Below are 24,883 nucleotides of genomic sequence, written 5' to 3'. Positions count from 1 at the left end.
GTTACTTTAGCAAGATGGCGGCGAGCGGCGTCCGCCGGGCGGCTGCTGCGGCCAGCACCTCGGTGAAGCCCATTTTCAGTCGGGACATGAACGAGGCCAAGCGGAGGGTGCGCGAGCTCTACCGCGCCTGGTATCGGGAGGTGCCGACCACTGTGAACTTATTCCAGCTAGACATCTCTGTGAAACACGGACGGGATAAAGTCCGAGAAATGTTTATGAAGAATGCCCACGTCACAGACCCCAGAGTGGTTGATCTTCTGGTCATTAAGGGAAAGATGGAACTGGAGGAAACTATTAAAGTGTGGAAGCAGCGGACACACGTTATGCGGTTCTTCCATGAAACAGAAACTCCAAGGCCAAAGGATTTCCTGTCCAAGTTCTATGTTGGCCACGACCCATGAAGTCATTCAGTGGGAAGGTGCATGTTGATATTTAAATACTTTATAGTACAAATAAACTGAGTATATGATGGTCAAAAAAAAAAATGTTTGAGCCCTAACCGGTTTGGCTCAGTGGATAGAGCGCCGGCCTGCGAACTGAAAGGTCCCAGGTTCGATTCCGGTCAAGGGCATGTACCTGGGTTTCAGGCACATCCCCAGTAGGAGGTGTGTAGGAGGCAGCTGATCGATGTTTCTCTCTCATGGATGTTTCTAACTCTCTATCCCTCTCCCTTCCTCTCTGTAAAAAAATCAATAAAATATATTTTAAAAATGTTTGACATTTGGTCAAACATTTAATTAGTTGACTCCTAATGCCTTGGCAGGACCAGACCAAATGATTTCATGGGCCTTCTACAAACCATGGTCTGGACGTTCCCCACCCTTGCTAGAGAATCTAGTTATCTTAATGAAATTTTGGACCTATGTAAAGTGTGTGTGTTTTTCAAGTTTATGTATCTTTGTTCAGATCACTTCATGTAATTGCCATCTCATATAATATATTCTTTTTTATTATTGTTATTGATTTCAGGGAGGGAAAGGGAGAGAGAGATAGAAACATCAGTGATAAGAGAGAATCGAATCATTGATTGGCCTCACCTGCATGCCCCCTACTGGGGATCGAGCCCCCAACCCAGGCCTGTGTCCTGACCAGAAGTTGAACCATGACCTCCTGGTTCTTAGGTCAATGCTCAACCACTGAGCCATGCCAGTTGAGCTCATGCAATATATCTTTAAAGACAAAAACTCTATAACTCATTCTAGCCTTGCTTATTTTCTTACATCATTTTTTTCTCAGTTACAATTGACAAAAAATATTATATTAGTTTCAGGTGTAGAGCATAATGATTACATATTGTAAAACTTATTAAGTGATCATCCCAAAATATCTCATCCCCATCTGAAACAATATGTAGTTATTAGAATATTATTGACTATATACTCTATGCTGTACTTTATACCTCCATGACTATGCTATAATTACTAATTTGTGCTTCTAAATCCCTTCACCTTTTCACCCATCCTCTCAATCCCCTTCCCATCTGGTAACTGTCAAAATGTTCTCTGTATCTATGAGTCTGTTTCTGTTCTGCTTGTTTGTTTATTTTTAGATTAGATTGTTGATAGATATGTGTTTATTGCCATTTTATAATTCATATTTTTTATTTATTTTTCTTCTTCTTAAAGAAGATCCTTTAACATTTCATATAATACTGGTTTGGTGGTAATTAACTCCTTTAGATTTTTCTTGTCTGGGAAGCTCTTTATTTGACCTTCAATTCTGAATGATAGTTTTGCAGGGTAGAGTAATCTTGGTTATCATCACTTTCAATATTCCTTGCTACTCCCTCTGGCCTGCGAAGTTTCTGTTGAGAAATCAGGTGATAGTCGTATGGTAACTAATTGCTTTTCTCTTGCTGCTTTTAAGATTCTCTCTTGTCTTTTACCTTGGGCATTTTAATTATTATATGTTTTGGTGTGGGCCTCTTTGGGTTCATCTTGTTTGGGACTCTATGTGCTTCCTGGACTTGTATGTCTATTTCTTTCACCAGGTAAGGGAAATTTTCTGTTATTTTCTCAAATAGGTTTTCAATTTCTTGCTCCCTCTCTTTTCTTTTTTTTTTTTTTAAATATATTTTTTTTTTATTGATTTTTTACAGAGAGGAAGGGAGAGAGATAGAGAGTTAGAAACATCGATGAGAGAGAAACATTGATCAGCTGCCTCCTGCGCATCTCCTACTGGGGATGTGCCCGCAACCCTGGTACATGCCCTTGACCGGAATCGAACCTGGGACCTTTCAGTCCGCAGGCCGACGCTCTATCCACTGAGCCAAACCAGTTTCGGCGCTCCCTCTCTTTTCTTACTGGCACACCCATGATACAAATGTTGGGATGCTTGAAGTTGTCTCAGAGGATCCTTACAGTATCTTCATATTTAGGGGTTCTTTTTCTCTTTGCTGCTCTGATTGGGTGTTTTTTGCTTCCTCATATTCCAAATCACTGATTTGATTCTTGGCATCCTCTACTCTACTATTGCTTCCCTGTAAATTATTTTTTATTTCAGTTAGTGTATCCTTCATTTCTGACTGGTCCTTTTTATGTTGTTGATGTTATCACTAACTTCTTTCACTTCTCAGTAAGTTTCTTGACATTCTTACTAAGTTTCATGAGCATCCTTATAACCATTGTTTTGAACTCTGGTAGTTTGCTTGCTTTCATTTAGTTCTTTTTCTGGATATTTCTACTGTTCTTTCATTTGAAACATTTTTTTTAACTTCTCATTTTAGCTGCTTTCCTGTTTATTTCTATATATTACGTAGAGCTGTCTCCTGGAATATTATGTCTCCTAGAATTGGTAGAGTGGCCTTGTGTAGTAGGTGTCCTATAGGACCCAGTGGCTCAGCCTCCCCAATCACCTGAGCTGAAAGGGTGTCACCTCCAGGCCAGTCAGCTGTGAGGACCAGCTGCTGTGCAGGAGCCAATCTTATGAAGTAGGACTTGCTTCAGTGGGGCTTTGGTACTCCCTGAGTCTACCCTTAAGTGTGTCACTCATGGATGTAGTGGATGTGGTAGGATTGTAATCTGGTGTGGTCTGAAACTGACCACTGGGTATGTTGGCTCTGGGGCCTCCCGTGAGGTACAGAGTCAGCTACTGCCTGTACCCTGCCTGGGGCCACCCAGCATAAGCAACAGAGTGATCTGCAGATGGTTGCCACTTGTGTTGGGCTTAGAGGTACCAAGGAGAGGCCAACCTGTGAACCAAGGCAGGCTGCTGCTAGTGCCTGGCCTGGGACCACTGAGGCCAACTGCTGCTTGTTTGAGAGATTTTAGGAAAGTCTGAAGCATGAGCCAGGACAAGCCATTCATATGGAAAAGCCACTGCAAACAACTTGGATGAGCCTGCAAGTTGGGTGGGGCAAACAGTGTGAGCCAGGTTGATGGAGACTCAGATATGGTGCCTACCTGTCCATTCTGTAGTGGGGAGGTCTCAACAAAGGAACAATGACCTCTTGCAGCACTTTTGTCTGGTAGAAAGCTGTCTCTCATCCATTCTCCAGTTCTTGCCATGATGCCAGACAATTTAGTACTTCCCCATATATCCCTGGTTCCTTTGAAGCTGCTGCCCAAGTGCTGGAGCTCAGAGGGAGTGAGTCTGAGTAAGTCTGCGTGCAGGCCCTTTAAGAGGAACTGCCTGGGACTTCAGCAGCCTCTTTGTCACTCATCCACAATCCCCCCTGGTTTTTACATCCCAAAGTTATGGGATGTACTTCTCTTCCCAGCACTGGAATCCTGGGCTGAGGGGTCTGATATGGGGCTGGAACCCCTCACTCCTCAAAGGGACCCCCTGCAGCCAAGATATCTCTCCTAATTAAAAAGCACCACACATGGGTTTTGGACCAATTCATTTCATGGGTCTGCATCTCCTACCAGTCTCAATGTGGCTTCTTTAAATTCCTAGTTGTAGGACTTCCCTTCAGTCAGATTTCAGGCAGTTCTGAATGATGATTGTTCTATATTTTAGTTGTAATTTTGATGTGGTTGTGGGATGAGGTGAGTACTGCTTTTACCTATGCCAGCATCTTGATCCTCCTAGCCTTGCTTATTTAACAATATACAGGGCAGTATTGAAAATTGATGATTTGTGTCTTACGGATTATTATACTGTCAAACTTAAATATTATTCAATTTATGGAATGGACTAGTGTTGCTGAACACCATAGCCATGCTTATTGCACCTAAGTGCAGCTTCTGAGTTTTGTACTGTTTCATATTTTAAAAAATATTTTTTTATTGATTTCAGAGAGGAAGGGAGAGGGAGAGAGAAATAGAAACATCAATGATGAGAGAGAATCATTGGCTGCCTCCTGCACAACCCACAATGGGGATTGAGTCTGCAATTGGGACATATGCCCTGACTGGGAATTGAACCATGACCTCCTCTTCATAGGTTGATGCTCAACCACTGAGCCATGCCACTGGGCTGCTTCAGATTTTCATAAATAAAATAGTCTGTCAAAGTGACAGGGAAAATAAAGAAAAATAAAGTAAGTTCTACAAAGACTTCTGTTTCTGGACAAGGTGGAGCTGGATTTGCCTTACGGCCTGAGACAAGTGGAACAAAGAAAACAGACAAAATAATGGTTTGGGAGATACAGAATATCTGGCAATGAAGGACAGTGATCCCTGAGAGATGGCAAACAAATGAAGTGAGCTTTATGAGTGTTCAGGTACAGCCTAGAAAGTGTTACCACGCTGTGAAGCAGGGAGTGAGAATCCAGGTGGAGTCTGGCAGAATATGCCACCCAAAAACATACCACTGTGGCATAGGATCATTTTGAGCTAAAGGCAGTTCAGAGGAAGCCGATACAAGAAACACGATCTGCCCTCCCCAATCTGCCTATAAGCAGGACATAAATTTATAAAGGTATCCCCACTCCCATCTCTACCAGGAAGAGCAAAAGTTAATCTTACATCCCAGAGACCCCACCAAAGGAATCTACACAACAAACCTTACTAATTAGCCCTTATCTTCCATTAGTTCCCCATATATTTACCTTCCCTTTGTCTTATCACTTCTCTAAAAAGTTTTGTTTTTCTGTTAAGCAGCTATGTGAGCCTGAGCTCTAACCTTTCCTTCGAGTTACTCATCAGAGTTTTGCTATGTGTATGTGTGATGCACATGTTACTGAACTTCTGTTTGTTTTTCTCTTGTCAAACTGTCTCTTGTGGATCTAATTTGTAGGGCCCCAGCTGTAGAACCTTGAAATGTAGAGGGGAAAATATTTCTTTCCCCCACTACAAGTCTAACAGACTCCCTGAGTTGAGAAAAGACAGAACTGAGAGTCAGGGGAGAGCAAAGGGGCAAGAGTTTGCAAGACAGACACCTGGAGAGGAGGGAGCTGCACAAGAAGACCCCAGAGATCTGCAGAGGTCCCTCAAGTATTGAGCAGCGTGCTGATCAGCAATGCATGTGAGGAAACTACCTGTGTTGAGGGAGAAGGGATGTCTGAAAGAATAAGAACATTGCCTGGCACTTGGAATAGTGCCTGTCCCCACCAGCCAGATTAGAAAGACTTCTCCTTCATTGAGGCATTGGGTAAATACTCCAGAAAGTCTTGCCTAAGTTGTAGGGAGCAATTAGGCTCAGGACTAAGCTAATACAACATAAATATAAAACCCAAAAGCATAAAACTGCCTCCGTGTAACTTAACAACCCAGAACTAAGCCAACAAAATTTATAAGAATACAAAAATAGTCAAAAAACAAACAACAACAAAATATTCAGCATCTAACCATCAAAATCAGAGTCAGAAACACCAGGCTTTCAAAAATCAATGAAGCAGTAAAATACAGCTGATAATGAAATTAACCAATAATTGAAACTGAATATTAGATTTATCAAAAAGGACATTAAAAGTTATCACAACTATATTCCATATGTTCAGAAATAAATTGGAGATGTGGAAGATTTTTAAAAAAAATTTTTTTTCAAAATATACTTTATTGATTTTTTACAGAGAGGAAGGGAGAGGGATAGAGAGTCAGAAACATCGATGAGAGAGAAATATCAATCAGCTGCCTCCTGCACATCCCCCACTGGGGATGTGCCCGAAACCAAGGTACATGCCCTTGACCGGAATCGAATCTGGGACCCTTCAGTCCGCAGGCTGACGCTCTATCCACTGAGCCAAACCAGTTAGAGCTAAAAAATTTTTTTATTGATTTCAGAGAAGAAGGGAGAGGGAGAGAGAGATAGAAACATCAATAATGAGAGAGAATCATTGATTGGCTGCTGCCTGCACACCCCACTGGGGATTGAGCCCCGTAACCCAGGCGTGTGCCCTGACCGGGAATTGAACCATGATCTCAAGGTTCATAGGTCATTGCTCAACCACTTCCGGCCAGGCAATGTGGAAAATTTTTTAAATTTTTTTATTGCTTTCAGAGAGGAGGGAGAGGGAAAGAGAAATAGAAACATCAATGATGACAGAGAACCAGTGGGCCTACTGCACGCCCCACACTGGGGATTGAGCCCACAGCCTGGGCATGTTCCCTGACCGGGAATAGAACCTCAACCTTCTGGCTAGGCAGAAGATTAAAAAAACAACTGGATGTCTAGAAATAAAAATGACAGAGGCTGTTGATAGGGGGGACCTATAATCTTAGAGATAGAGCACCTGAATTAATCTGAAAATAATTATATTACTTTCAATCTTAGAACACATATACTTATGTGAATAGGGGGTTAAGTTTCTTATATGTGAATAGGAGTTACATTTTTCTTAAGTTTCCATTTCAAGGCTTGTGGGAAGCGATTAAGGAGGTGACTCAGCTGTGAATCCAGCAAGAAGAACCAATACTAAGCAGGGTCAGACCGACCCACCAGAAGTCAAAACATCATCTCATCAACAGCCTGATGACTAAAGAACAATAGCTGACGTCTCCAGAGCTGGCCTCACCCCAGCCCCTTTCCCTTTATAATCCTGTCCCCTGCACCTTGCTGTAAGACAGGATTTGAATGCTTGTGACCACCCTGTCTTCTTGGTTGACTGGCCTTCTCAATAAACGCCTTATACGATTCAACCCTGCCTTCGTTATTGGACACAGCGACAGGCAACCTGAGCCCAATTGGGGGTTTCCCAGTAATAATGTGATGAAAAATACACTGGATGTGATTACACATTGCAGAAAAATAGATTACTGAGCACATAGCAGTAGAAACTGTCCAAAATGAAAGAGCATCGTTGAGCTGTGAGACTTTTTTGTTCCTTATTACTCTTTTTTAATCTTTATTGTTGAAAGTATTACATAGGTCCTCCTTTTCTTCCCATTAACCTCTTCCAGCCAGCTAGCATCCTGCCCTCCTTCCTCAAAGCTATGAGACAATTTTAAGCAGCCTCATGGCAAATATGAGTACCCAAAAAATGGGAGAGGGACATAAGACATTTGAAGAAGTGATAGCAAAAAAAAAAAATGTCCAAAGCTGATGAAAACTACAAATCCACAGATCCAAGAAGTTCAAAAAAAACCCAAGCACCAGAAAACATGAACAAAATTAAGCTAAAATTTAATCAAATTGTTCAAAACTAGTGATAAAAACGAAACTCTTTTTTTAAATTTTTTTATTGATTTCAGAGAGGAAGAGATAGATAGAAACATCAATGGTGAGGGAGAATCACTGATCAGATGCCTCCTGCACCCCTCACACTGGGGATGGAGCCTGCAACCTGGGCAGGTGCCCTGACCAGGAATTGAACCGTGATCTCCTGTTTCATAGGTTGACATTCAGCCGCTGAGCCATCCCAGTTGGGCCAAAACTTTTTTAAAAAGAGAAACTGCTTAAAAGCATACAGAGAAAAAGACAGAAATAAGACAGAGGAATAAAGATAAAGATGACATTAGATTTCTCATTAGAAATACCAGTATGATTGAACCAAATGAGAGTTCATGCCCACCCATGCACAGTAAATCAATGAACACTAACACTAGGCTTTGCAGTGAAGGAAGATAAACTATTTTTATTGAAATGGCACCACCCAGGAGAACAGAAGCTAATGCTCAAAATCCAAATTCCCCAGAGGTTTTTAATCAAGAGTTTTTAAAGGCAGAGATTGAGGTTTAGGGGTTAGGGGCTGAAGGTGAAGCTCCTTGGTTAGTTCTTATGTAAGCTTCACTGTTTTTTTCTGATTAATTTGATTCCTGACATCATCTTGTCTGGTGTCTGTCACTTTGGTGGAGCAATCTAACTAGGTTGAGGAACCAAGATTCTGCAAAATATCTCATAATTGAGCAACAGTGATGTTATCTTTAAAGCAAAAAGCAGAAACTAGACATCTTGTGACTATCAACGTTATTTAAGCTATCATTGTTTTGTGCTTAACTAGCTACCTTTTTGTATTATCTCAAGCAAAGTGTACTTTTAAACATTCCTCCTGGAACTTGCTTTACTGGTGGGCCTTCAGGATGTAACTAACATATTTTCTTTTCTTTTTTTGTGTTACAAAATGAAAGGTTTTATTTGCACTTACATAGTTTCAGGGGGAAAAACAAACAAACACTGTTCAGAATCGGACATAAGCTAAGTTAAACATTAAAAAATTTTAATGCTGTCAAACCGGTTTGGCTCAGTGGATAGAGCATCAGCCTGCAGACTGAAGGGTCCCAGGTTCAATTCCGGTCAAGAGCATGTACCTGGGTTGCGGGCACATCCCCAGTAGGAGGTGTGCAGGAGGCAGCTGATCGATGTTTCTCTCTCATCAATGTTTCTAACTCTCTATCCCTCTCCCTCCCTCTCTGTAAAAAATCAATAAAATATATTTTAAAAAATTTTAATGCTTACCCAAAGATATGTTTTTATTTATTTTATTTTTAAATATATTTTTATTGATTTCAGAGAGGAAGGGAGAGATAGAAACATCAATGATGAGAGAATCACTGATCAGCTGCCTCCTGCAGGCCCCCCACTGGGGATCAAGGCTGCAACCTGGCCATGTGCCCTGATCTGGAATCAAACTATGACCTCCTGGTTCATGAATAACACCAGCCGGGCTATATTTATTGATTTGAGAGAGAGAGAGACAGAGAGATAGGGGGAGAGAGAGAAAGGAAGAGAGAGAAACTTCAATGTGAAAGAGGAACATGATCAGTTTCCTCCTCTACACACTCCAACTGGGGATCAAACCAGTCATATCCAAGAATATTACTACTGATTTTTAGAGAGAGAGAGAGAGAGAGAAACATCAGTGTCTTTGAGAAAGAGACATTGATACATTGTGTTGGGGTCCAGCCCCAGCAGGTCCAGGGGTTCCCAAAGGTGTGGACAGAGTCAGCTAAGATTATCCACCCTCTTCCCACGGTGGAATAAATAAATAAAATTTTAAAGAGTAAATGTCAGGTCCTGGCCAGGTGGCTCAGTTGGTTGGAGTGTCCTCCTATACACCAAAAGGTTTTGGGTTCCATTCTCAGTCACTCAATCTCTCTCTCTTCCTCACTCTCTTTAAAAAAATAAAAGAGCCCTGGCTGGTTTGGCTCAGTGGATAGAGCATCAGCCTGCAAACTAAAGGGTCCCAGGTTCAATTCTGGTCCAGGGAACATGCCCAAGTTGCAGGCTAGATCCCCAGTGGGGAGCATGCACGAGGCAGCCGATCAATGTTTCTCTCTCATCACTGATATTTCTATCTCTCTCTCCCTCTCCCTTTCTCTCTGAATTCAACCAAAATAAAAATTAAATTAAAAAAGAGTAAATATCACCTTTACTTAGAATATTTCAAGTACAAAAAAAGAAAAAATATGTACCTGAGACTGTTTAGAAAAAAGTTAATTGTTCAACCTGGACAGTGTGGTTCAGTTGGTTGGAGCATTGCTTGGGTACACCAGAAGGTCACTGGTTCAATTCCTGGTTCAGGGCACATACTTAGCTTGCGGGTTCAAGTCCTAAGTTGGGATGCCTATGGGAGGATCAATGTATCTCTCTCACATTGATGTTTCTCTCTCTATCCCTCCCTCCCTCTCTAAAATCAATAAAAAGGTAAAAGTACTTGTCTAAGAAAAAAAGTTAATTGTTCTGAGAATACTACTAAGGCACTGAATTCAAATATCCCTTGAAATATGAATTATCTAAATTTTTATATTTTTAATATTCAGATATAAAAATTTAGTTATTTTCTTAAGAAATATTTTTAATTTTTATTTATTGATTTTAAAGAGAGAAGAATGGAGAGAGAAAGAGAGAGAGAGAGAGAGAGAGAGAGAGAGAGAGAGAGAGAAACTGACTTATTGTTCCACTTATTTATGTATTTGTTAGTTGTACCCTGACCTGGGGTTGGACCCACAACCTTGGCATATCAGGGCAATGTTCTAACCAACTGAGCTACCAGCCAGGGCTTAAAAATTTTTTTTTAAATGCTCACCTAAAGATATGTTTCTTTATTTTAGAGAGAGAAAGGGAGAGAGAAACATCAATGTGAGAGAGAAACATTACTCAGTTGCCTACCGTACATGCCCTGACCAAGAATGGAATCCAAAACCTTTTGGTATACAAGGATAACACTCCAACTAACTGAGCTACCTGGCCAGGGCAAGAAATATCTTTAGTAGGATGACTCAACCTTATCATTTTTTCCTCTGGAAGACAGAGTTTTAAACAAGTATGTAATACAGTCTCATGAAAATACTGTGATAATACCCAGGTTCAAAGGTACTTATCACTAGAAAAAGGGCTTATATACCTAGATGTTTTTACTTTTAGACATATTTTATTTCATCACTATAACATATCAGTCACAATAAGGTATACTGAAGCATGGAAGGCCATCATGTTATATAAAACTAGAGGCCTGGTGCACGAATTCATGCACCAATGGGGTCCCTTGGCCTGGCCTGCGGGATCGAGCCGAAACCAGCTCTCCGACATCCCCCAAGGGGTCCCAGATTGCGAGAGGGTGCAGGCCAAGCTGAGGGACCCCACTGGTGCACGATCAGGGCCAGGGAGGGATGTTGGGAGGTTGGCCTGCTGGGGAGGGACCACTTGCTCAGTCCAGCCCTTCTTGCTCAGTCCCGAATGACTGGACCCCAGCAGCAAGCTAACCTACTAGTCATAGCATCTGCCCCCTGGTGGTCAGTGCATGTCATAGCAAGCAGTTGAGCATCTTTAGCACATCATTAGCATATTATGCTCTGATTGTTTGACTGGATAACTGGACACTTAGCATATTAGGCTTTTATTATATAGGATTTGATACAAAAGCTCAGGATCATTTTACTAATTTACATCAATAAATTTAAAGTTTTATAAAACTATTGAGAGGTTAGAGTTTCAGATGTATAATACCCTTTAAAATATATTCCCAGCCCTGGCTGGTGTGGCTCAGTTGGTGGGAGTGTCATCCCTTGCACTGAACAGTCTAGGGTTCTATTCCCAGTCAGGGCAGTAAATACTCATGTTGTGGGTTTGGTCAGGGCACAAACTGATAGATGTTTCTTTCTCTCTCTCTCTCTCTCCCTCCCTCTCACATCCTCTTTCTAAAATTAAAATAAAATATATTCCCCAAATTTTACCTTTAGTATGTACAAAAATGGTTCATCTTGGAATATAAATGCAAGCAGCTATAATAAGAATGAGTTGTGTATTTTCAAAGGCACTGACACTGATCTGTGGTATAAACTCTGCAAAGTGACAATAAGTGGGCAGCAGGAAAAACTATCTAGATTCATACAAACCAACAATCTAAAAATGTGTAACAACAGTGAATATATAGTGCTATCATCCACTCTGGCTTATGTATGGACCTTATACTTAAAAGTATTTTTCCAACCAGCCACTGTGGCTCAGTGGTTGAGTGTCAACATATGAACTGAGTTTTGGGTTTGATCCCCCAGTGTGGGGCATGTGGGAAGCAGCCGATCAGTGATTCTCTCTCATCACTGATGTTTCTATCTCTCTTTCCCTCTCCTTTCCTCTCTGAAATAAATATTTTTAAAAGTATTTTCCCATAAATGGCAGTTACTATGGCCATTTGCCAAATGCAGAACAAGTGAAAAATCAAATAAAAACAGCAAGAAAGTCACAGCATACTTCTAGAATTTTTATATCCTTTGCTTGTGATGACCTCCTGTGATCTAGAACCTTTGTTTTATGTAAAATTGGAGTTCTTACATTCCTTGCCCTTCTTCAGGTTGCCGCCCATTGCCATAAAGGTCTGGTTCTGGAATATGTTGAAGGTAGCTTTTTTTTTTAGATAAAGAGATGATGTCTGGCCCCAGTGAGGTTGAAACGGCCCCGGTGAGGTCAGGATGGCCCCGGTGAGGTTGAAATGGCCCCGGTGAGGTCGGGACGGCCCTGGTGAGGCCAAAACGGCCCCGGTGAAGTCAGAATGGCCCTGGGGAGGTGGAGACGGCCCGGTGAGGTTGAAATGGCCTTAGTGAGGCCGAAACGGCCCTGGTGAGGTCGGGACGGCCCCGGTGAGGTTGAGATGGTCCGGTGGGGTAGGGATAGCCCCGGTGAGGTAGGGATGGCCCCGGTGAGGTCAAGATGGCCCTGGTGAGGATGAAACGGCCCAGGTGAGGCTGGGACGGCTCCAATGAGGTTGGGACAGATAATGGGGACCAGTATAGACTGATGAACAGGAGTAGATGCAGAGGCAGAGCAGCATTGAACAGACTGTCAAACTACAGTGGGAAGCCTGGGGAGGGTTTGGGGGGGTGGGTTAAGAGATCAACTGAAGGACTTATATGCACGCATATAAGAATAGCCAATGGACACAAGACACTAGGGGGTAGGGGCTGGGGGAATGTCGGGGGGGGGGGAAGGAGACATATTAATACTCTTTGTAATACTTCAAGCAATAAAAATTATATATAAAAAAAGAGAGAGATGATGTCTTCTTCAGGAAGCCTTCACTTTCTTTCAAGCTTCATTCTCTCTTCCTGGTGAACTTTTTTTTTTAATCTTTAAATTCTTCATTAGTTAAAGAATTACAAATGTGTCCTCATTTCCCCCCATTAACCCCTATCCTCCCCCGCCACTCATGCTCTCATCCCCCTGTTGTCCATGTCCATTGGTTTGGCTTATATGCATGCATACAACTCCTTTGGTTGATCTCTTTCCCCTTACCCCCACCCACCCCTACTTTCCCTCTGGGGATTAATAGTCTGATTGCTGTTTCTCTGTCTTTGGATCTGTCCCTGTTCATCAGTCTATGTTGTTCTCTATAGTCCACAAATGAGTGAGATCATGTGGTATTTATCTTTCTCTGACTGGCTTATTTCACTTTGCATAATGCTCTCCAGTTCCATCCATGCTGTTGCAAAAGGCAAGAGTTCCTTCTTTTTTACCGCAGCATAGTATTCCATTGTGTAGATGCACCATGGTTTTTTAATCCACTCATCTGCTGATGGGCACGTAGGCTGTTTCCAAATCTTAGCTATGGTGAATTGTGCTGCTATGAACAATTCAAAGGGGTGCATATATCCTTTCTGATTGTTGTTTCTGGCTTCTTGGGATATATTCCTAGAAGTGGGATCACTGGGTCAAATGGGAGTTCCATTTTTAGTTTTTTGAGGAAGCTGCATACTGTTCTCCACAGTGGCTGAACCAGTCTGCATTCCCACCAGCAGTGCAGAAGGGTTCCTTTTTCTCCACATCCTCTCCCACACTTGTTGTTTGTTGATTTGTTGATGATAGCCATTCTGACAGGTGTGAGGTGTTACCGCATAGTTGTTTTGATTTGCATCTCTCGTATAATTAGTGACTTTGAGCATGTTTTCATATGTCTTTCGGCCCTCTGTATGTCCTCTTTCGAAAAGTGTCTATCTAGATCCATTGCCCATTTGTTGATTGGATTGTTTATCTTCCTATTATTAAGTTTCATGAGTTCCTTGTAAATGTTGGAGATTAAACCCTTATCGGTGATATCATTGGCAAATATATTCTACCATGTAGTGGGTCTTCTTGTTGTTTTGCTGACGGTTTCCTTTGCTGTACAAAAGCTTTTTATTTTAATGTAGTCCCATTTGTTTATTTTCTCTTTAGTTTCCATTGCCCTAGGAGCATTATCAGAGAAGAAATTCATTCGACATATGTTTGCTATTTCACTGCCTATGGATTCCTCTAGTATTTTTATGGTTTCCCGTCTTACATTTAAGTCTTTTATCCATTTTGAGTTTATTTTTGTGTATGGTGTGAGTTGGTGGTCTAGTTTCATCTTTTTTCATGTATCTGTCCAACTTTCCTAACACCATTTATTGAAGAGACTGTCTTGACTCCATGGTATGCTCTTGCCTCCTTTGTCAAATATTAATTGGGTATAGTGGTTTGGGTCGATTCCTGGGGTCTCTATTCTATTCCATTGATATATATGTCTGCTTGTGACAGTACCAAGCTGTTTTAAGAACAGTGGCTTTGTAATACAGCTTGATATCTGGTATTGAGATCCTACCTACTTTGTTCTTCTTTTTCAGGATTGCTGCAGCTATTCAAGGTCTTTTTTTATTCCAGATGAATTTTTGGAACATTCTTTCTAGATCTGTGAAATATGCCGTTGGTAATTTAATGGGGATTGCATTGAATCTATAAATTGCTTTGGGTAGTATGGACATTTTGATGATGTTGATTCTACCAGTTCATGAACATGGTATGTTCTTCCATCTGTTCATGTCTTCCTCTATCTCTTTTTTCAGTGTCCTGTAGTTTTTCGCATATAAGTCTTCTACGTCTTTAGTTAAGTTTATTCCTAGGTATCTTAGTTTTTTTGGTATGATGGTAAATGGGATTGCTTTTTTAGTCTCCCTTTCTGTAAGTTCACTATTGGTGTAAAGAAATGCCTTAGATTTCTTGGCATTAATTTTGTATCCTGCTACATTGACGAATTCATTTATTAACTCTAATAATTTTTTGATGGAGTCTTTAGAGTTTTCTATGTACAGTATCATGTCATCTGCAAATAAGGACAGTTTTACTTCTTCTTTTCCAATTTGGATGCCTTTTATTTCTTCTTCTTGTCTGATCGCAATGGCTAGTATTTCCAGTACTATGTCGAACAGGAGTGGTGAGAGGGGGCATCCCTGTCTTGTTCCTGTTCTCAGGGGAAATGGTTTTAGTTTTTGCCCATTGAGTATGATGTTGGCTGTGGGTTTGTCATATATGGCTTTTATTATGTTGAGGTATGATCCTTCTATTCCTACATTGCTGAGAGTTTTTATCAAGAAAGGGTGAGTTTTGTCGAAAGCTTTATCTGTATCAGTTGATATGACTATGTGGTTTTTATCTCTCAATTTGTTTATGTGATGAATCAGGTTTATTGATTTTCGGATATTGTACCATCCTTGTATCCCTGGGATGAATCCTACTTGGTCATGGTGTATGATCTTTCTGATGTATTGCTGGATCCGATTTGCTAGAATTTTGTTGAGTATTTCGATGTCTATGTTCATGAGGGATATTGGCCTATAATTCTCTTTCGTTGTGTTGTCTCTATCTGGTTTTGGTATTAGGGTGATGCTGGCTTCATAGAATGAGCTTGGAAGTGTTCCTTCCTCTTGAATTTTTTGGAATAGTCTGTGGAGGATAGGTTTTAGTTCTTCCTTGAATGTTTGGTAAAACTCCTCTGTGAAGCCGTCTGGCCCCGGGCTTTTGTTTGCTGGGAGCTTTTTGATGACTGCTTCAATTTCTTCCATTGTTATTGGCCTATGGAGATTTTTAGAATCCTCTGGATTGAGTTTTGGAAGATTGTATTTTTCTAGGAGTATGTCCATTTCCTTTAGGTTGTCTAGTTTGTTAGAGTAGAGTTGTTCATAGTATTTTTTAACAATTCTTTGAATTTCTGGGGGGTCTGTTGTTATTTCGCCTCTTTCATTTCTGATTTTGTTTATTTGAATCCTCTCTCTTTGCTACTTGGTGAGCCTGGCTAGGGGTTCATCAATCTTGTTTATCCTGTCAAAGAACCAGCTCTTGCTTTCATTGATCTTTTGTATTGTTTTTTTGGTCTCTGTCATTTATTTCTGCTCTGATCTTTATTATCTCCTTTCTTCTGCTCACTTTGGGCTTTTTTTGTTGTTCTCTTTCTAATTCTTTTAGTTGTAGAGTTAAATGATTTACTATCATTTTCTTGTTTTTTGAGGTAGGCCTGTAGTGCTATAAACTTCCCTCTCAGGACTGCTTTCATTGTGTCCCATAGATTTTCGATTGTTGTACTGTTATTGTCATTAGTTTCCAGGGTGTTTTTAATTTCTACTTTGATCTCACTGGTAACCCAATCATTATTTAGTAACATGCTATTCAGCTTCCAAGTGTTTGAGTTTTTTGGATTGTTTTTATTGTGGTTTATTTCTAATATTATGCCCTTGTGATCTGAGAAGATGCTTGGTATGATTTCAATCTTCTTGTATTTGGGGAGACTTTGCTTGTGACCCAATATGTGATATATTTTTGAAGATGTCCCATGTGAACTTGAGAAGAATGTATATTCCGTGGCTTTGGGGTGAAATGTTCTGAAGATGTCAATTAAGTCCATCTGATCTAGTGAGTCATTTAGGATTGCTGTTTCTTTGCTGATTTTTTGTCTAGAGGATTTAACAAATGATGTCAGTGGTGTGTTTAAGTCCCCTACTATGATTGTGTTGTTGTTGATCTCTCCCTTGTTATTTTCCAGGAGATTTTTTATGTATTTGGGTGCTCCTGCATTGGGTGCATATATGTTTATAAGGGTTATATCCTCTTGTTGTATCGATCCCTTTAATATTATGAAGTGGCCTTCCTTATCTCTTTTTATGGCCTTCACTTCGAGGTCTATTTTGTCCGATATAAGTATTGCTACCCCAGCTTTTTTTCATTTCCATTTGTCTGAAAGATATTTTTGCATCCCTTCACTTTCAGTCTGTGTGAGTCCCTTTTTCTGAGGTGGGTCTCTTGTAGACAGCATATATATGGGTCTTGTCTTTTTATCCATTCAGCCACTCGATGTCTTTTGATTGAAGCGTTTAGTCCATTTACATTTAAAGTTATTATTGAAAGGTATGTGCTTGGATTCATTCCTATTTTCGTGCCTGTGTTCTTTCTTACCTTTATATTTCTTCTTTTTACAGCATTCCTTTTAGCATTTCTTGCAGTGCTGGCTTGGTAGTGATAAACTCCCTTAGCCTTTTTTTTGTCTGCAAAGCTCCTGATTTCCCCTTCAATTTTGATTGATAGTCTTGCTGGATATAGTATTCTTTTCATTTATTTATTTATTTATTTTTAATATATTTTTTATTAAGATATTACATATGTGTCCTTATCCCCATGTTACTCCCTACCCTCCCCCCCCCACCGCCCCTGCTCATGGCCTCATCCCCCCCATTGTCCGTGTCCATTGGTTAGGCATATATGCTTGCATATAAGTCCTTTGGTTGATCTTTCCCCCTTACCCCCACCCTCCCCTACCTTCCCTCCAAGGCTCAACAGTCCAATCAATGCCTCTCCGTCTCTGAATCAGTCCTTGTTCATCAGTTTATGTTGTTCATTATATTCCACAAATGAGTGAGATCATGTGGTATTTATCTGCTCTCCAGTTCCATCCATGCTGTGGCAAATGGTAAGAGTTCCTTTTTCCTTCTTCCTCTTCTTAAAGAATACCTTTCAGCATTTCATATAATGCGGGTTTGGTGGTGATGAACTCCTTTAGCTTTTTCTTATCTGTGAAGCTCTTTATCTGACCTTCTATTCTGAATGATAGCTTTGCTGGATAAAGTAATCTTGGTTGTAGGTTCTTGCTATTCATCACTTTGAATATTTCTTTTTTTTCTTATTAAATATATTTTATTGATTTTTTACAGAGAGGAAGGGAGAGAGATAGAGAGTTAGAAACATCGATGAGAGAGAAACATCAATCAGCCGCCTCCTGCACATCTCCTACTGGGGATGTGCCCGCAACCCAGGTACATGCCCTTGACCGGAATCAAACCCGGGACCCTTCAGTCCACAGGACGACGCTCTATCAACTGAGCCAAACGGTTTCAGAACTTTGAATATTTCTTGCCACTCCCTTCTGGCCTGCATGGTTTCTGTTGAGAAATAAGCTGACAGTCGTATGGGTACTCCCTTGTAGGTAACTGACTGTCTTTCTCTTGCTGCTTTTAAGATTCTCTCTTTGTCTTTTGCTCTTGGCATTTTAATTATGATGTGTCTTGGTGTGGTCCTCTTTGGGTTCCTTTTGTTTGGGGTTCTCTGTGCTTCCTGGACTTGTAAGTCTATTTCTTTCACCAGGTAGGGGAAGTTTTCTGTCATTATTTCTTCAAATAGGTTTTCAATATCTTTCCCTCTCTCTTCTTCTGGTACCCCTATAATTCTGATGTTGGTACGCTTGAAGTTGTCCCAGAGGCTCCTTACACTATCTTCATATTTTTGGAATCTTTTTTCCTTTTTCTTTTTCGGTTGGGTATTTTTTGTTTCTTTGTATTTGAAATCTTTGACTTGATTCCTGGGATCCTCTTGTCTGCTGTTGGATCTCTGTATATTATTCTTTATCTCAGTCAGTGTATGCTTAAATTCTAGTTTGTCTTTTTTCATATCTTCCAGGGTCTCACTAAATTTATCGGCGGTTTCCATAAAATTCTTGAAAAACCTTATAAACTTGGTTTTGAACTCTATATCCAGTAGTTTGCTTTCCTCCATTTCTGTCATTTGTGACCTGTTTCTTTGTCTCCGCATTTTTTATGCTTCCCTGTGTTGGTAGAGTGGTTTTGTGTGCTAGGTGTCCTGTAGGGCCCAGTGGCTCAGCCTCCCCAGTTTCCTGAGGTGGAAACTCTTGGTGAACCCCCTTGTGGGCTTTGTGCACAGTCTTGTTGTAGTTATGCCTGGATAGTTGTAGGATCACTGGGAGGAATTGACCTCCAGGCCAACTGGCAGTGAGAATCAGCTGTGTCTCCAGTGAGAGAACTTCTGTGCTGAAGACACCCTTCTGGGGCAGGACTCGATTCAGTGGGGCTTTGGTGCTCACTGAGTCTGTGCCCTGAGTGTGTCCCTTATGGATCTGAGGAGTTGTAATCCAGATGGTCCCCCGCTGACAACTGGGTACACTGGCTCTTGGCTCTAAGGAGGTGCTAATTTAGCCTCTGCCTGAGGTTACCCAGCAGGAGCTACGAAGAGAACTGCGGATTCCCCTTCCTTTTCTGGAGTTTGGAGGTGCCCTGATGAGGCCCAGCTGTGAAGCAATGCAAGCTGCTGTGGGGCCTTGGGCCTTCTCTTGGAAGTTCTGTGTCTGTCTGGCCCAGCTGCAATTTTGTTAGGTAATTTTCAGGTTGCAGAGGGACAGGGCATTCATATGTAAAAGCCTCTGCTGCAGCCTGGGTGGGGTGGGGTCTCAGGGAATCAAAGGGCGGAGCAAGCAGCTATGGCGGATCCTCAGCCCTGCCCTAAGGGGTCATGCGTCTCAGTGTCCCAATAAGTGCTGCAAGCACCTCTGAGGGAAAGCCGCCCTCAAGTTCAGAGTTCTGCCTGCTGCCAGACAGTCCAGTTTCTCCCCGTATGAGTCCTGGGTCCCCAGAGACTTCCCGGAACCGGAGTTCAGAGCAGTCGGGAGCTTGTGACTCCCTCCCGTTTCAAAAAGACAGCTGTGCCCTAACCAGTTCGGCTCAGTGGATAGAGCGTCGGCCTGCGGACTGAAGGGTCCCAGGTTCGATTCTGGTCAAGGGCATGTACCTTGCTTGTGGGCACATCCCCAGTGGGGGGTGTGCAGGAGGCAGCTGATTGATGTTTCTCTCTCATCAATGTTTCTAACTCTCTATCCCTCTCCCTTCCTCTCTGTGAAAAATCAATAAAATATATATTAAAAAACAAAACAAAACAACAACAAAAAAGACAGCCATGTCCTCAAGTGCCAGCCCCTTTCCGCGCGCGAGCCTCTGTACCTTTGCACTTTACTTCCGCAGCTCCTGACTCTCAGTGTGCTTTTCTCTTTTCTTCTAATTGTAGAATTTCCACTCAGCCAGCCTTCCTGTAGTTCTGGATGATGTCCGTTTTGTCTTTTCGTTGTATTTTTGAAGTTGTTGTGGGAGGCAGCGATTTCCCGGTGTTTACTTATGCGGCCATCTAAGTTTCTCTGGATATGGTATTCTTGGATTCAGTCCTTTGCTTTGCAACACGTTGTATACCTCCTTCCATTCCCTTCTAGCTTAATGTGTTTCTGTTGAGAAATCATTTGATAATCTGATGGGGGATCCTTTGTAGGTAATTCTCTGTTTCTCTCTTGCAGCCTTTAAGATTCTCTCTTTGTCTTGTACATTTGCCATCATTATTATGACATGTCTTGGTGTGGGTCTTTTGGGGTTCACCTTGCTTGGGACTCTCTGTACTTGTGTAACTTTTTTCTTCCCCATATCTGGGAAGTTTTCTGTCATTATTTCTTCAAATAGATTTTCTAATTCTTGCTGCTCTTCCTGTCCTTCTTGCAGCCCTATTATGCGTATGTTATTTCATTTCATGTTGTCCCAAAGCTCCCTTAGGCTCTCCTCCTGCTTTTTAATTTTTTTCTCCAGTTGCTATTCAGATTGAGCTTGTTTCTCTGCCTTATCTTCTAACTCACTAATTCGGTCCTCTGCTTCTTCTAGTCTGCTGTTGAAACTTTCCATGGTGTTTTTGATTGTAGCTATATCACTTTTCATTTCTTCCTGATTCTTGCATAGGTTGTTGATTTTTTCATCCATCCGGTGAATGAATTGTACACCCATTATTCTGAATTCTTTTTCTGTCATGTTGCATGCTTCAACTTCATTAATTTCCTTTCTTGGTGACTCCTCATTGTCTTTCCTCTGGGTGTTATGTCGTCTCTTCATTCTGATTATCTCCTGATGGTTCAAACGTCGAGTTGCATGGGCCTGGGCCATGTGCAGTGGGAGCCTCACACCACCCTAGTGTCACTGAAGAGCTCTGACACTAAGATGTGTTGTTGTTGTGGGTTGGTGGGAATCAGGCTCGCTCAGAGTCAGTGTTGCCAGCGCTCAATGTGGCCTCGTGTGCGCCCTTAGAATCAGGGACCCTCCCTGCACTGTGCTGAAACAGAGATCCCCCTGAAGCGTGTTGAAAATCAGTGCCCCCTAGCATGTGCCAGGAGTCAGAGTTCCCCAATAATCCAGTATCAGAGTCTCTGTTGCTTTGCTCATCCTCGCATTGAGAATCAGGGTCCTGTGTGCCCTTGCACCAAGAATTGGAGTCACTGGCTCTTAGTATGAATGCACAGGGAGTCAGGGATCTCAGGCGCAGGTGATAAGAAACACAGTCAAGTCAATGGTGCTTGGTGCTGCCTCCTGCCCAGAGAATCGGGGTCTGGGCGCCGCGCTACGCAGGACAAATTCCCGGTGTTCGCGCGATTGCTCCCAGCCCAGGGCACCTGGAGCAGGCAGTGCGCACAGGACCAGTTCCCGGTGTTTGTGCGTTTGCTCCCAGCCCAGGACTCCTGAAGCGGGCACTACGCAGGACCAGTTCCAAGGTGCTCATGAACTTCCAGGCTATAGTTCCTGTGGCCGCACTGAGGCCTGGGCAAGGGGTGGGTCTATCAGTTACTATGGCGCAGCCCTCGCGCCTGCAGGGAGGGGGATGGGCTCTGTTACTCACGAATCTGCTGCGGGGATTTCTGAACTTTTGGTGTCCACAGGTCTGTAGCTGTGGTCGCAGGTCACTATCCCCAGTGGCTGCAGGGTCCTGGTATGCGTCTGAGATCAGACTGGGTGGTGCTTGAGGCCAGGATCCTAGTCTCAAGCAGGTTGCTGTGCCTGTGCTGGCTGCCCAGGAGTGTCCATGCAGGGAGCGGGGCTCCGCTGCCTAAGACTGCCCAGTTTAGCAGCCCCTTAGAAGACCTGCAGAATCTAACTGTCCCTAGCTCATACACACACACCACACACGTCCACACACTCCTCTATCACTTCCTTGCGCTCTCACACTCTCTCCCTCCCTACCTTCCTGCCGATCGCCATTTTTCTCCACCCTGGTGAACTTTTTTAAGATGCTCAAATTTGGCCTGTAGCTCTCTTTTAGCTTCTTTCTTCTTTACTCGCTGCACATCTGCTTCCTTTCTTCTTCCTTCCTCTGATGTTCTCCAAAAAATTTGTGTCTTTTGTTTTTGGCCTAAACAATCCTATATAATAAAAGCCTAAGTGGCATCAAGCCCTCACTTGACATCATCACAAGATGGCCACCACAAGATGGCTGCCCTCACGTTGTCACAAGATGGCGGGCAGGGCAGGGCAGTTAGGGGTGACCAGACCAGCAGGGGAGGACAGTTGGGGGCCATCAGGCCTGCAGAGGAGGGCAGTTAGGTGTCAATCAGGCTGGTAGGGGAGCAGTTAGGGGGAGATCAGGCTGGCAGGCAGAAGTGGTTAGGGGCAATCAGGCAGGCAGGCAGGTGAGTGGTTAGGAGCCAGCAGTCCTGGATTGTGAGAGGGATGTCCAACTGCCGGTTTAGGGACCAGGCCTAACCCAGCAGTCGGACATCCCCCAAGGGGTCCCAGATTGGAGAGAGTGCAGGCTGGGCTGAGGGACACCCCCCACCCCATGCACAAATTTCATGCACTGGGCCTGTAGTCTACATATATAAAAACCTAAGCTACCCTTACAACTGGTCGACCTAACAACCAGTCTACTGGTTGCTATGATGTGCACTGACCATCAGGGGGCAGATGCTCAACACAGGAGCTGCCCTCTGGTGGTCAGTGCACTCCCACAGCCAACCTTCTGTGGCCAGCCAACCTTTCAGATCCTTCCCCCATCCCTCCACCCCACCTCACCCCATCACTGGCCAGCTGGCCTTGATCAGCCCCTATTGCCGGGTATATGAGAGAGTCTTTATTGTAGAGCCTGTGGCCATATAGCCATTGCTAACCAGGAGCTACTAGACAAAACAGCTCTTCCTAACAGTCTCACACAGGTAGCCGCATACCAGCTGATTAACAAATACATCTTTCTCACAAAACAGTAGCAGCCTCTGTACCCACAGCCATTATCTGAGCAACCACATGCTATCTCTGGACCTACAGCCTCACATAGTAGCTGCATCTGAGCTCACCAACCTCAGTAGTCTTAGTAGCCTCTCCAGCCTCTCTCTAGCACACTGGCTGGTCAGTAACATGTATTATACTACTTAGACAAAAGAGGCTTTCTTCCAAGTCATGACCTCACTCATTTGGGTTATAGAAGGGCACAGTGTACCATGCGATTCCTGTGGCATTGCATCTGTGTATAGTCCTTGGACACCCTGATTAAGATTCCCATGCCCAGAGTGGCCTTGGCCATCTGGTGCATTAAGAACAAGGCCTCAATATTCCAATTGGCCTTGAGCATCCCACATACCCTGGCATGGTTCCCACAGACCCACATCAGAAACCCATTTCCTCTAGTTTGCAATAGCCTAAGGTTCATAGTCCTAGTGTGGGTCTGTTCTTGCAGGTCCTCCATGTTTGTACTATGGATCCTGATTTTAAAAAAAACAACAACAACCTACTAAGAAGGGCTCCTGAGCTTAAATTAAAAAAACAAAACGAAAAATCCCAGAACCTAACAGTCATTTCTACACAGAGGCCTCTCAGGCAAACTACACTTCAAGGAGAAGCCTGCACTGAACTACATGGCTGCTGACAGGCAGAGCCAGCCATTATAAAGGCGTTCCTGGAGTCCTATTTCAACCAATAGGACTGACGCTTTCCCCATCCAGTCAGAACTGTATAGCTATATTCCCTGCCATCATCTTCTTCACCAACCAATTAGAGCAGCTCTATTCTGACCAATCAAGACAGTGCCTTTTGGTCCAACCAAACTTGGAGGATTTGGAGTCTTCATTTGCATGAAAACAAACCAATCAGGAATTGGAGTGGAGACTTCTATCCATGTAAATCAGCTCTCCTCTAACTGTGAGAGCACATTTTCCCTTTCCACCAAAGCCTGTGTTACTTCAGCTGAGCTGAGGCACTAAAAATGTTTAGGGGAGTAGACCAGAGCAGGGCAAAGCAGAGAGACTTGGGGCACACCTCACAGCTGTGCCATTTTGACAGTCATGCTATATCACAGTTGAGCATTGTATTGGTGCTAATGACCATAGGTTGACAGTACAAATGAGCATTTCCTGGAGCTTTACAAAGTCACAGTGGTTTTCATTTTCTAGTTGTACAATACCCCAAGGGTACTGGTGAGTTTTGACCATCTTGTTCCCAGCTTTTATCTCATCCATACATCCTACAACAGCAAGTGGCAAGTATCCATTCACTGGAACATTAATTATAACAGTTTTATCATCTGATGATAATGGGTATGTCTGGGCACTGTTGCTGAACAATTCACTCATGAGTTTGATCTTAAACTTCTATAATTCAGTTTTAGAAATGTCATCTGCTATGGAAATCACTGTATGAAGTTTACTTTGCTGTCAAGGCTCTTAGTGGCTAAGGGATCAACTATCTATTGGTGACATGAAGTAGAGGCATGCACGGATCCAAGAATTATGGTAGTTAAAAGAGAACCTTTAATCTTTAGTTCTTGGAAATTGGCCTTGAACTGAGCATCTATGTGTCAACTCTTGGTTGGTAGCTCTCTTCTTTATTTATTTGGTTACCAAATTCCATTGTATTCACAATGGTCAATTTCAATTGAACATTACTTCCTTGGAATTCATATGTCTCTGCTTTAATTAAGCCTAGCATGTGGGTAAAAATATGAGGATTCATGATCTTTAAAATTAGTATTAAACAATGTCAATCATCACTGATTTTCCAATTTCAGCTTCCCCAACACAGAGAATATAAAAACAGAAGCCTTGTTGAATGGATCTATTGACCAGCTGACCATGCAAACTCCAAAAACCAAAGTGGCCACATAGTTAAATAATAAATATTTTCTCTTTTTTGTCTCTGTTCATCATCAGATACTTTGTTACAGAAGACCAGAGAAAAACCAAGCCACGCTTAGAGAAAGGGAGTTACATTTTATT

General features: G+C 42.5%; 1 protein-coding gene and 1 pseudogene across 1 annotated transcript; one reads left to right on the top strand and one right to left on the bottom strand.

Moving 5' to 3' along the window:
- Positions 1-485, top strand: LOC118674353 (NADH dehydrogenase [ubiquinone] 1 alpha subcomplex subunit 6-like). The gene has a single exon (XM_036346032.1). The coding sequence runs from the start codon at positions 15-17 to the stop codon at positions 399-401; it is 387 nt and encodes a 128-aa protein (XP_036201925.1). The 5' UTR covers positions 1-14; the 3' UTR covers positions 402-485.
- Positions 486-23,091: 22,606 nt separating this feature from the next.
- Positions 23,092-24,769, bottom strand: LOC118674727 (annotated as a pseudogene).
- Positions 24,770-24,883: the final 114 nt, after the last annotated feature.

This window comes from Myotis myotis, unplaced genomic scaffold (genome assembly GCF_014108235.1).
Source record: "Myotis myotis isolate mMyoMyo1 unplaced genomic scaffold, mMyoMyo1.p scaffold_m19_p_19, whole genome shotgun sequence".
In the NCBI taxonomy this organism is placed as follows: domain Eukaryota; kingdom Metazoa; phylum Chordata; class Mammalia; order Chiroptera; family Vespertilionidae; genus Myotis; species Myotis myotis.
The sequence above is the reverse complement of the archived record's forward strand: the minus strand, read 5'-3'. Positions and strand labels throughout refer to the sequence as shown.

What these genes read in the sequence shown, in the direction of transcription:
- LOC118674353 (XM_036346032.1), top strand. Translation starts at nt 15, where the DNA reads ATGGCGGCGAGCGGCGTCCGCCGGGCGGCTGCTGCGGCCAGCACCTCG.